This window comes from Marmota monax, unplaced genomic scaffold (assembly GCF_021218885.2).
Source record: "Marmota monax isolate L192 unplaced genomic scaffold, Marmota_monax_Labrador192_F-V1.1 WCK01_AAM20220418_F8-fsc00024, whole genome shotgun sequence".
Taxonomy (NCBI): domain Eukaryota; kingdom Metazoa; phylum Chordata; class Mammalia; order Rodentia; family Sciuridae; genus Marmota; species Marmota monax.
Genome location: NW_026695224.1, coordinates 33,290,887 through 33,303,946, shown reverse-complemented (window position 1 = coordinate 33,303,946; position 13,060 = coordinate 33,290,887). Strand labels below are relative to the sequence as shown.

The 13,060-nt window shown below is 60.9% G+C and overlaps 1 protein-coding gene across 1 annotated transcript in view; it reads right to left on the bottom strand.

The window, feature by feature from the left end:
* Positions 1–787: 787 nt before the first annotated feature.
* Crispld2 (cysteine rich secretory protein LCCL domain containing 2) overlaps positions 788–13,060 on the bottom strand; it is a 53,856-nt gene continuing 41,583 nt past the window's right edge. Inside the window, exons 14-15 of the mRNA XM_046434937.2 lie at positions 12,772–12,905; positions 788–2,954 (exon numbers count right to left, since the gene is read on the bottom strand). Coding sequence (XP_046290893.1) covers positions 2,900–2,954; positions 12,772–12,905 — 189 coding nt within the window. The 3' untranslated portion in view covers positions 788–2,899. The remainder of the gene's footprint in view (positions 2,955–12,771; positions 12,906–13,060) is intronic.

Genomic DNA, 13,060 nt, shown 5'->3' with positions numbered 1-13,060 from the left:
CTGGTAAGAGGCAGAGGTGACCAGGGACGCCCAGGCCTGGCTCCCTGTCCCTGAATCACCTTGGAGGGCCCTCTGCTGGTGGGTGTCGCCCAGGTGCAGTGGCACTCAGCCCTAAGAGGAATTCCATCACCTCCTCCTGGGACACCTGGACAGTTCTCAGGGCTGAAGGTCCTGGGGCAGGACGCCCCTCCCAGAGGCAGGAGGCAGGCGGGGGCCGTTTCTGGGCTGTGAAGAAGGTCTCTGTCTTGGGCAGATCATGTTCTCTCCAAATGTCCCCTGTGACTGCCCCGGCCCCCAAGGTGACTGCATCTGGATGGGCCTTTAAGGAGCAGTTAGGGTTCAATGGGTCCTAGGGTGGGAAAAGAGAGGGAGACCCGGGCATGTGCGCTGAGGAAAGGCCTCGGAGGACAGAGAAGGTGGCCACCTGCAAACCCAGGCCTGGCGACACCATGACCTTCGGCCTCCAGGACGGTGAAGACGAGCTGTGATGTTCAAGTCCCCCCAGGCGGTGGAATGTGGGGAGATGAGACCACAGGAACGAGAGCCCGTCCACTGGGACCTGGGGCTGCAGCACCGGCACCTCCAGGAGCCTCTGGGAGGCAGCCGCAGGCCCTGCCCAGAGTCTGCGCTTTGGCTGACCGCAGTCCAGAGGGGTCTCGGCCGGGCTCGGGGACAGAAGAGCGGCTGGGCACAGCCCCCAGGAACTGGCGCACCTGGAGGGTGGAGGGCTGCAGGGGTGGCGGGCGTCTATTGCTCAGACTCGTCCCTAAAGTGGGACACAGGTGACTTAGAAATCAAACCAATTTTATTGAAATAACAGCAACGACACAGTGGCCCGTGTTCACGCAAAGCACAGAAAACATTCACAATGAACTTTTGTACACAGGAAGTAGTAAAATACATCGTTTTTCATAGAAAAAAGCACACACGTCAACTGCGGGCTGCGTGAGCCTACAGATAATAGGGGGCCCGCTGCCCTCGGAGCACAGGGGGCGAGAGTCTGAAGCGAGTGCAGACGTTTGTGGGGCAGGAGGCCCAGCGATGCCCCGGCTGGGCACCATCTTCCGGACACAGCTGTGCTGAAGGCACTGGCACTGCTGACCGCAGGTAGAGGTGGTCCCCGAACACAGGGGCTTATCCTTGGTGTCTTATTCCCATTTTCTGGGGGAAAAAATGGTTCCAGTTTCAAAATGGTCCTGGGGAAGAAGATGGCCAGGTGTGGCCCTGGGAGGACACTCCTCCGGTTGGAGGCTGGCCAGGAGGCAGGAGGGGTCCAGGGCTGTGGGGCCAATCACACTGGAAGCCTCCACTCCCGTGGGTGAACACCCCAGAAGCAAACCACCGGGTCCCCCCGGGAGTGTCCACCGATTCCAAGACCCAGCAAGCGATCCGACTGTCCCTGCAGCGGTGACCTCGCCACAGCCAGCGGGCAGGGCGCACTTTGCATCGAGAGGTCCCCAGGCGCCAGGTGGGATCTAGACTTACTACCCAACAGGCTGACAACCCCCTCCCTGCACCACGTGGGGAGAGGGAGACACGGGCCAGGTGCCGTGCGTCAGGCCACGAGTGCGACTGCTCTCACAGACCCCTGAAGGTGTCCCAATCCTTTAACCTTCAGTTTCCGCATTAATTAGGAAACAGGAAAGGCGCCCGGGGTCCCCAGGCAGAGCTATTTTATTTTTAAACGTTCTGCTCGTCATTTTGCCTAGGACATATTTTGATGGAGAGCGGAGTCAAATTTGCAACCAGGGCTCACAAAAGTAGGCGCCGGCCGGCCCACTGCAGGGGGTGGGATTTTACCTTCTACTGAGAAACGCTATTTACGGGGATTTCGTTTCACCGAGGGTTGCTGGCCTGGTTTAGGAAGACCTTTTACAAGTGATGGACGCCCGCGCACCACACGCCCGGGAGCCTGGGGACCTCTGGCAGGACACGCCCCACAAACAGGAAAGGAGGCACCTCTGGGCCCTGCCGTCCCTCTGCTGTCCACGGCCGGATGGGGTCGCGGCCACAAGCAGAGCCGCTAACTCGGTGAGGAATGTGCCCAGGAATCCGTTCCTCCTGCTGCTGACCTATTTTTTAATAGGTCAGTGAAGATGGGGGCCGGCACGTCGCACGGTCATTTAAGAAGTGGCACCCAGCCTGGAGTTCAGAGGAGTGGCCCCGCGGGACTGCCTGCCAGCGAGAGCCCCGAGGCCAGCCAGGGGCGGTAGAGGCGCGGGCAGAGGGGAGGGGGGGGTCCTGGTCATCAGTCCTCAACGAGACCAAAGGTCACAGCGGAAAACAGACGGGCCACAGGGACGAAGCAGTGAGGACACAAACCTCTGGGCCCTGAGGTCTAAGGCACCAGCACTGCTGGGCACTCGGTCCCCAGGACTGCGGGCCGCGGGCGCCTCCAGGGCCAGCAGCAGGCTCCCGCCTGCCCAGCGCACTTGTCTGACCAGCAAACACTAAGCCCACTTTCCTCCATGTTAGGGACGGACTGTGCTTTTTTATTTTTAAATAACTACTTTATACCCCGTTTCCCAGACTCCCTGCGCCTGCTCCCTGACCGCCCCACGCCCCCAACCTCCATCTCCAGCTCTGGACCCTCTGTCTCTCTAGAGCTCAGGGTCCTCCCCTCCACCCACAGAGGAACGTGACCAGAGCACCTTGGCACTGTCCCCTGGAGGGGGAGAGGCCCCAGGCCTAACTGCTGAGCAAACAGCCCCGGGAGGCCTTGCTCCAGAGGAGGGGTCCCACCCTGGCCAAGGCCACGGAGGGCGGGGCCCTGAACGCCATCCACAGACGCTGCCTGGCTCTCTGCACTCCCACCCCACCCGACCCCAGACGACAAAGTCAAAACCAAAGCAAAACCGCGAAGCCCTGCTGCAGACGCCCGTGTCCCCGTGGTGAGAGGTCACTGCCTGACGGCAAAGATCCGGAAAGCCTTCCCGTCCCCGGGCGAGCTCAGGCTGAAAGAGAAGGGAGAGGGTGTTACTGAGGGAGCGGGCGGCAGGAGAGCCATGGGCTCCGCAGAGCAGCCCCACAGAGGGACGAGCAACTAGGGACAGCCCCGCAGCCCGGATGAGTCAGGGACCTGGCAGGCCCCGCTTCCTGTGCAGATGAGCCCAGTCTGAATCTAGGTCAGGGCTGGTAAGTGCTTCAGCCCAACTCGGGATCCTTCTGGCCCAGCCTGCTGGGCGGGGCTCACCCCAGGACCCCGCTTGGTGTCTGCCACACCTTCCACCAGATCACGGCCACCTGAAGGACAGGCTCTTAGGATGGTACCAGGTTCTGGAACAGGGTCCCACGGGGGCCTCAGCCTAGTCACCTCCTTCCCCCTGGGTAGGCTGTCCTCCAAGGAGGACTCCAAGGAGGAGACCCAGGCACCAAGAAACCCTGCGGCCAGGCCAAGGTCACACGGCCATGCCCAGGTCACACGGCCAGGCCAAGCTCTCTTGGCAGAGTCGCGCCCTGCAGCCAGCCCGACCTCCTCACCAGCTTATGCTGTGAGGGGCGCGAGTCACCAGTCTCCAAAGGCCGAACAGGGTCGTGCACTCCTCTGACCGTCAAGTCAGACCGTTTCAGTCACCCCAGAGAGCCTGAGTGCCTGTCCCACCCACCCGCTGCCCCCACGTGACTGTTCTGCTGGGTCGTTAATGGAGCCACACAGGGGTCCTTTGGCCTCTGCTTCTGTCTCACAGCGTGACGCTCCTGGGCTGCTCCCCGCTGCAGCAGGACCAGAACTCCCTCCTTTTCATGGCCAAGAAGGACTCCATCAGGGTGGGCCACAGCTCATGGCCCGTTCCTCAGCTGGTGGACGTTTGGATTTTTTTTTTTCTTTTGTGCCAGAGATTGAACCAGGGGTGCGTTATGCAGATATGCTCAGTGGAGCCACAACTCCAGCTGCTGTTATTCTTTATTTAGAGACAGGGTCTCACTAAGCTTCTTAGGGCCTCACTAAATTGCCGAGGCTGGCTTTGAACTTGCGATCCTCCTGCCTCAGCCTCCTGAGGCACTGGGATTACAGGCGTGGCCACTGCGCCTGGCTGGACATTGCATTTGTTCCACTTTCCGGCTGCTATGAATAGTGTGGTGGGGAACGTGTGTGAGCGTCTAGGAGGACGGCCGTCCTCCTCTCTCCGGGGACACACTGATGCCGAGTGCACAGTCGGTGCTTTACAAATCTGAGTGGCATGTGAAGCAGCTGCACCAGGTGCGTCCCCACCTCTCTGGCTGCTGTCTATCTCGTGGCCATGCCAGTGGCTGTGCGGTGGCCTCTTGGTGGTCTGGATTTGCATTTTCCTAACCACATTTCCAGGTGCTTATCAGCCACAGTGTGCCTCCCCTGGCAAAACCTCTGTTCAGCGGTTTCTTGTTCTTCCTGGGGAGTTGTTAGATTTCACACACAATCACATGTGCACGCACACACGCACACGCACACGCATGCACACACACGCACACGCACACAGAAGACCCTCATCAGACACAACTGGCAAGAACGCCCCCCTCCGTGTCCTGCCTGTGGTGCTCTTGGTGCCCGTTTAAGAGGTGCAGAGCCCCACCCGTGCTGAGGTCCACTCTGTCAACCTTTGTCAACCTTTTAACTTGCAGATGATGCATTTGGCACTGGACCTCAGAGGTCACTGCTGTTTCCAGACCACGGGGAGGTGGGCTCGCTTTCTCCTAAGAGTCTTCCAGCCCCTGCCGTGGCCCTTCCCTGGAGCCATTTTGAGTTGGTTTTCACGGTGGGAAGTGGGTCTGGCTTTGTGGTTCTGCCGGACAGTGCAGCTGGGAGCCCTTCCCAATCACGATTACGATGGAGCAGAAGCCGGGTGCGGTGGTGCAGCCTGTAATCCCAGCAGCTTGGGAGGCTGAGGCAGGAGGATCGAGTTCAAAGCCAGCCTCAGCAAAAAGCAAGGCGCTCAGCGACTCAGTGAGACCCTGTGTCTAAATAAAATCCAGAATAGGGCTGGGATGTGGCTCAGTGGTCTAGGGCCCTGGGTTCAATCCCTGGTACCTGTCCCCCAAAAAAGATGGAGCAGAATCGTCCTGCCAGCACCTTCTCCTGTGTGAATAGACCCTGCAGTGCATTGCTCTGGTTTTAAAGGGACAAAGGCGACCCCTCCTCCTCCCCAGAAGCCTCCGATGGACAGTTACGTTCTCCTCACCTTCTCCCAGGATCCTGCGTGCCTGCCACAAGCCACAAGCCACACAGAAACCCTGTTCTGCGCTGGCTCGTGCCACCTCCCTGTGCGTGGAGACCCTCCCCAGGCTGCTGGCTCTGGGGCGCTCGGCCTGGACCCTGTCGGCGGGTGTTCAGTTCTTGCTCATCACTTGGCAGTCCAGGCCTCCTGACCAGGTACTTTCCTATCTGTATGCGTGTCCCAAGGACAAGCTCCTAGCAGAGGCCGGCTGGGTCAGCGCAGGGGGACCCTTGTGACCTGCACAGCTACCAAACCGCTCCCCACAGAGGCCACAGGGCTGACAGCTCCCGGGCGGGCCTGTGAGGCACCTCTTCTGCCTGCGGACGTGCCAGCCCAGACACTGCCCAGCTCTGTCCTCTGCCAGTCCAAGGTCAGCAAGGACATCCGGTTTGGACCTGCACTTTGCCAGGCAGTAACTGAATCTGAGCAGGCGATGAGCACCAGCCTGACTTATGAGCACTGCTCCCTTCAGGGCCGGACAGGCCTCAGCTGCTGGACTCCATCCACAGTGTTCAGGGCTCGGGGAGGCCTCGGGCAGCCGGGTCCTGGGGGAGCCGGGTCCTCGGGGAGCCGGGTCCTGGGGACCAGTGCTGGAGGGCCTGGCTGGTTTTCTGCCTTCCCCGGGCAGCGTCCCGCTCTTGGCTACCCTGGGACTGAACCTTGGAAACGTGGGTCAGATGGCCGTGCTCGGCAGGAGGGCCGAGAGCCCGGACGCAGCAGGACGTGCAGCCACAGGGGCCTCCAGGGCCCGCAGCTCCCCTGGGCAGGGGGGTGAATCCCAGATTTCACGGCCTTCCTCAGGTTCTGGGCTTCTCCGTCCAACGAAGGGTCCAGGAGAACTAGCAGAGCCACGAGCTGTCCAGCTGCCCCGCCTGCAGGTGGACCCCGCGGGGAAAACTGCCAGGGTCAGGTCCTCCCGACTCGGGGGGCCGGGAGTCATGGGAACAGGCGGCTCTTGTCAGCGCCCTGAACCACCCTGACGAGGGGCCACGCAGGCGCCGTCCAGATGAGCGGCTGCCAGCCCAGGGCCGGACACCTGGCCTGGACCCACCTGGCTCCCCGTTAGATGCCCGTCCACCCTGGAGGAGGAGTAGGGGGCAGTGTGCCGCCACCACTGCCCCAGCAAGGAATCCCCTGGCCTGGGCGGCAGGAGGAAGCCCTGGGCCCGCTGTTCAGGCCCACTCCTGTGAGGCTCCGGGGATGGCCGCCAGCGTGATGGCTTGCTGGTCTGGTAAATCACAACCCTGCAGCCTGCCCGCCAAGTCTGGCCACCCGGATGTTTGGGGCTGCCTTCCAGCGCCCGCCCGGCATGTCTGGGGGAAGGGAAACGGCCACAGCCCCTTTTCACGTGAGGAGACTGAACGACTTTCTTAGGAGCCACCAACAGTTTTTGATACAGGAGTTGAAATTCCTTCAACCCATTCTGAACTCAGCAACTCGCCATCATTCACCAGCGTTTACTGAGAACCTACTATGGGCCAGGTGCTGAGCTCAGTGCTGGGGAAGTGGGGTCGACAGGACTGATGGGTTCTTGCTTCATGGAGCCCACAGTCTGGGGAGGGGAGAAAAGCAGTAAATACAGTAAGAAATAATTCCAGAGAGAGGTGACCCTGGGGGGGAAACGGCACAGATCAGCTCAGGGAGGAGGGAGACTTCAGTAGGAAGACGCGGTCAGGAGGAAGCTTCCCAGGACAGTGACGTTGGGGCTTAGAGCCACAAGACCAGGGGATCTAGCCACAAGCTCATACAGGAATTGAGGGGGCCCAGAATTGGATTACAGCAGATGCAAAGGCCCGGGGGCAGGAATGGTTCAGTGTGTTCCCAGAGTAAAGGGAGGGCCAGCTGGAGGAGCAGAGACCGGGTACCCCCGAGATGTGGGCAGGGCCGGGGCAGCTGGGACCCCATGTGGCAGGGGTGGGCTTCATTCCCATGCAGTGGAAAGCCACTGAGGAGCGGTCACGCTGCAGAGGTGCACGCGACATCAGGAGGCGCTTGGTGGCCGTGGTCATTCTGTGGTGGGAAGTCTGCCAGGAGAGCGCAGGAAGTGCTCACGCTTGTGCAAAGATGTTCTTTCCGGTTTGTTCATCACAACAAAGAAAGACAAACCACCACGTCACCACGTCGGTGAGCAAGGACACACAGAGTGGTTTGTGCACGGGTCACTGTGTCACCGAGGAGACCGCAGGACAGTGCACCGGGCTTGGAAAGCCACCTTCGCTCTCAGCGGCCACTCCAAGGGCGTGACCCCTTCTTGGAACAAGTCTTGTATGTGAACAAAACATCACACGGTCACGGTGGCTGTGCTGGGTGTGGGCTGTCAGTCCCGTCTCAGGAGTGGCGGGGGAGGAGGATGAGGGTCGTGACGGCCAGGGCCAGGGGTGGAAGCCAGGGGCCCTGTGAGAGAGCAGCCTGGACACTGGCTTCCTGCCCGCAGCGTTCTCGATCCTAACCAGGGAAGAGCTGGCCACCAGGGACCCGGGACATAGAGGAGGACAGCAGGCTCAGAGTGGCGCAGCCTGTGAAGGACGGGTCAGGAGTGTCCTGGAGGTGGCCGCTGCCTATGGCCAGTGTCAAAAGGACAGCAGAAGGGGCACACCTGGCTTCCTAGAGGGCAAAGTCCCTCTCATTCTTAAGGAACAGGCCGGACATGTCTATAGGCACAGACACGTGCCTCCGCCCGCACACCGTGTGTGAGCACGTGGACTCTTCCTTCCTTTAAAGGATCCCAGTCTCTGAGAGCCTCGGACCTCTGCTGAGGGGAGAGCAAGTCGGCGGGACGGGCGCGGACCCCGCTGGCGGGGCCTGGTGCTCCAACAGTTCCCGAAGGTGCTCCCTCCTCGGGACGTGAGCAGAGCCAGCTTCTCCAGAGGCAGCGAGGACAGGGCATGCAGCAGGTGCTCAGCAGCCAAGAGCCACAGAGTCCCACGTCCCTGGGCCTGTGCTGTCCAGGTGAGGACAAGCCCGCACGTGGCGGGCACCCACGAATGATCCTGCGAGCCCCAGGCCCAGGGCTGCCGGCCTCCCAGCTGGCACTGACGCGCAGCCTGTTTAGAAGGAAGGAAGTTCAGCACCAGGTGCCTCACCCCAGCTCTGTTTTGGTTTCTATGTGTGCACTGCTCCAAACGCTCAGGGCAAGCTGTAAATGTGCAGTAGACGGACAGGGCACTGCGGGGCCTTCAGGGACCCTGGGTTTCTGTTCTCTAGCCTGACTGTTTAAATAACAGCACACGTTTCCTTCACAACAAAAAAACGTTTTGTAGTTGTAAATGGACGGAATGGCTTTATCTTATTTGTTTATCTTACGAGGTGCTGAGGATGGGACCCAGTGCCTCACGCATGCCAGGCTAGTGCTCTGCCACGGAGCTGCAGCCCAGCCCTACACAAGCATTTTTAAAGACAGAAGCACCTGCAGCAGCATCCAGTGCTCCTCCTGGGGAGGGTCTGAGCGGACGGAGGGAGCAGGGCATGCTGGGTAAGAGCCCGGGAGCCCTGGGCAGCCTGGGTCAGGCCCAGCTCCGCCCTTGCTGGCTGCGTGACCTTGGGCAAGTTGCTTAACCACTTTTCTCCCCTTTTCTTTCTTTTTTTGGGGATGTGGGTACCGGGGATTGAACTCAGGGGCACTTGACCACTGAGCCACATCCCAGCCCGATTTGTATTTTGTTTAGACACAGGGTCTCCCTGACTGGCTTAGCCCCTCACTGGTTGCTCAGGCTGGCTTTGAACTCGCCATCCTCCTGCCTCAGCCTCCCGAGCCCCTGGGATTCGGTGTGCACCATCAACCACCTGCCCGGCTTCCCTTCCCTTTGTAATAAGATGTGGACAGTGGCAGCCCCGCCCACAGGGCCCCCGGGGATCAGATGTGCAGGAGGGAGGGAGGACCCCAGCCTGGCCCTGCCTGGCACCGGAGCTGTGGGCCCATCAGACCTGGAAATAGTGGCTCGGTGGCTTTTGCTTCTCAAATTCCTAGAAACAGATTTGAGTCGCCCAACCTTTGAGATGCCCAGAGCCAGGCTGTCCGCCAGTCATGGGTGGCCGCTGGACTAAGCGGCAGGTCTGCGCTACGAGGTGGGCATGGACCAGGTCTCTGACATCTGAACAGAAGATGCAGGTCTCTTTCTGTTTTTTTGGAGGTGCTGGGGACTGAACCCAGGGCCTTGCGAGGCAAGTACTGAGCTATGTCCCCAGCCCCAAGATGCAGGTTTCTTATTGATGACTTTTCTTCTGGTTACATATCAAAACGAGAAGGTGATGGACAGATGGAGTAACTAAAATGTACCCGTGCTCTTCTCTCTGTCACCTCCCACAGGGTCGCCAGAAACTTTAGAATCCAGTGTGTGGCTCACGGTTCACATCTGCTGGCCCTGCGCAGTGGACACCAGCCCTTTGAAGCAGGCACTTCTGTCCCTTCTGTTCCCTGTTATGTCCCCTGGGCACAGAGGGGCTCACTAGTCAGACAAAGCCCAGCCCATACACCTGGGCACACTGGTTAGGTTTTTAAAGACCGCGTGACCAAGGACGCCGTCACTGCTGGTGCGTTTCCCAATCTCCCGTGAAATCTGTCTTTAAAAATGGTCCTGGTCTAGAGAAGCCCTGGGAGATGTGCATCGGGAAGGCCAGCTTCTGCCAGGAGACAGGGCCGAGCAGGGTCCAGAGTCACGGCCCCCAACCCCTTGCTCCTGCTCCCGGCCCTGGGTAGGAGAGAAGGGGGTTCCCCGCTGCTGCCTTTCACAACTCCCGGAAACCCTCTTCTCAAGAAGGCCATTGTGAAAGCAGAGCCGCCCCTGAGCCAGCAGCCTCGGCCGGGAGCCGAGTTCCTCTCCGGAGCACCTGGGTTTGGGTGCTGACTGAAGGATTATGTAAATTTAAAATGTCATTTGTCACACAGCGGTCACAGTACATCCTATGCACACATCTCCCTTGGGACCTTGTGAGATCCTGCCGGGGTCTCAGCAGCCACTGGGGACAAAGCCACCCTCTGGCTCCAAAAGAGCTTCCCATGTTCCCAGGTGGAGATGGGCTGGGGAGGCCCCTGGGCCCCACGGCCCTGCAGGTCAGGGGGCCGGGGCTCCATCTACACAGGGAGGATGGGCACGGCCACCGAGGCATCTCTGCAGACCCTCCACTGGGGCCTCGTCACCAAGGACCCCTAGACAGTAGGCTGAACCCTGTTGGGATCTCAGCTCCCCAGCACCCCTCCCTGACGGTGACCCTGGGCCTGGTGACAGGGGTCTTGACTTCTATATTCCCTGTCCCCCACGAGACACAAGCCCCACGGGGGCAGAGATCTGGCTGAAGGGCTCCCTGCTGGAGCCCGGGTGCCTGGGACCTGGTCAGGGCTGGCCGGGAGGAGGCCACTTGCACAGGTGAGCGGGTGCTACCAGGGCAGATGCGAGAGGGACCGGGGAGCATTTGGAAGTTGCTTTATCCCATGAGAGAATTCATGAAGGCCACTTCTTATGAGGGAGCCGCTGACCCCTATGGAGAGCACCGTGGCCTCTCTAGGGTTGACCACCCTCAGAGGTGGTGCCCAGAGCAAGGCCCCGGGTTCTGCCGCACACTGTCTCTGAGCCATCACGTGAGTGCTCCCTGTGTCCCCTCCGATCCTCAGGTAAGGACCAGGCTCAGGGAGACCTGCTCAAGGGGACCCCACTGACAAACAGCACAGCAGGGCCCCCCATGCCACTGGGTGCCACATGCCTGTAGCCTGGCACGCATGTGGCGCGAGCGCTTGTCCCTCCTGGGCTCCGGGTTCCTTGGGTCAGTCCTGGTAGCTGCGGGTGCTCCAGGACGTAAATGGATGACCTTTTTTTCCGCAGTACCGAGCTTGAACCCAGGAGGGTCTTCTCAGAGCCATAGCCCAGCTCTCCCTTTCCAAAAAGATGATTTATTTTGAGACAGGGTCTCACTAAGCTGCCCGGCTGGCCTGGAGCTCAAGATCCTCCGCCCTCAGCCTCCTGAGTAGCTGCGACCAGCGGTAGCCGCACCCAGGTGATGGAGGAGTCCTCGGGGGAAACATCAGACGCCCGCCCTTCCTGGCATTTGTGGGTAACTGCTCCAGGACCTCTGAGGACACCCTGACCTGAGTTGCTCAAGTCCCTCACATAAGGTCCAGGTGTCCACGCACCTCCATGTGTGACAGAAATGGCCGCGGCACGGCACTGCTCAGAGAAAACCCCAGGGAAGAGCCGGCGCATGGTCAGTAGGAACATTTCTGCCCCGTGGCTGGCGGGATCGGTGGACGTGGAACCCGTGGGGACGGGGCTGTGAGCCTGCTGACTACATGCCAGGCACACGGTCCCCTCCCGCGCTCCACACCCCCAATGGGCAGCCTGCCGGGCCACCTCCAGGCAGGTCATCAGGAACGTGCTCTGTGACAAGTTCCTGGCTGATGTAAGGCGGATGGCCTGCGGACCCCTGGAGACCTGCAGCATTGCCCCTGTGGGGACAGCACCATATCTCTCCCTTTACGGGCGAGCACACGGGGCACGGGAAAGCCAGGCATTAACAGCCACGGTTCCGGCCCAGGACAGAGGATGCAGGCGGGGAGGAGGCAGCAGCCCCATGGGGGGACCCTGCGCAGTGACTCAAGCTTGTCCTGTGGCAGCCTCCGCCCCTCCTGGGAGGGACCTAGAGACTGGCAGAGACCCTGGGCTGTGCCCTCGCGGGGGCCTCAGGGAGCACCCAATGTCAGGCGGAGGGCCTTGCTCTCTGGGACCACGGCCCTTCCCCTGTGCCCCCAGCCACACCCGCGGCCCTTGCAGCCCAGAGGGAGGAGCCGCAATGTGCGCAGGTCACAGGGGCAGAGGGAACAAGCCCAGCCACCCACCCAGGATGGCTGTTTGCTCTTAACTGGGACACAAAGCACTCCACAAACGGGCGTCCGGGGACTTATTTCCAGCGTGGCCAGGAAATTCCACCTAATCAGCTGCCTCATTTCCCTCCCACTGGCTCCGTGGAATTTCCCTTCATTAGGCTTTGCCCCAGCGGGGCCGGGAAGGCGGAGCCGTGGACCCAGCGACCCGGGCTGGCGACAGTCACCGCATGCACCCACGGGCGGAAATTCAGAACGCTCGTTCCCGGAGCCCGTCTCACCTCCAGCCCTCAACAGGCCCCGGCTCAATGGGTCCAGCCAACAGAGGAGGTCAGGATGGCCATGATCCCACGGTGGGGACACCGAGGCCCAGAGAAATCAGGAGGCCTGCTCAGAGCTGGTGACGAGCAGGACCAGGTCGGGGCACAACAAGCGTCACCGGAGCTTATAAAACCCTACGTGACCCGGTTGTGTGTAGGTTTCCATGACTGTTACGTAACCCCCCGCTGACCCGTCCGTCTGGGGGAAAGACGCACACGGCGCGCCCAGTTCCCACAGTGGCCCTGGGGACAGTGGTGATCAGGGTTGTGCTTTCCCGCGGGCTAATCTGATGTTTCTACAGATTCTAGATATTCTGCAAGAACACAGCTGGGAACGGAAAGATGAAGGGAAGGGGAGGGGGCCCGGCTCAGCCAGCGACCCTGTGGAGTTGGCGCCTCCGCCCACGCGCTGCTGCAAGATGGCCCCTGGCACCGGCGCCGGCCGGCCTACCTCTCAGACTGTACCCCGTTCCTGAGCGAGCCCGCGTAGGCCTTCTTCTTGTCCACGGGCATCACGTCCACGTACCCGCCGCTCTCATCCCCGATGACGCCTGCGTGCACAGCTGTCCTGCAGATGCTGGACTTCTGCAAGTACAGGGACGAGGGTCAGGGCCGAGGTGGCGCGTCGAGCACCTGTCGGTGGGGCTGATGTGGCAGGGGGTACCCGGCGCAGCCCGGCCCCTCGGTCTCTGCCGAGAGACCCGGCCTCATCCGCTCATCTGAGTGACAGGCTGGGGCTT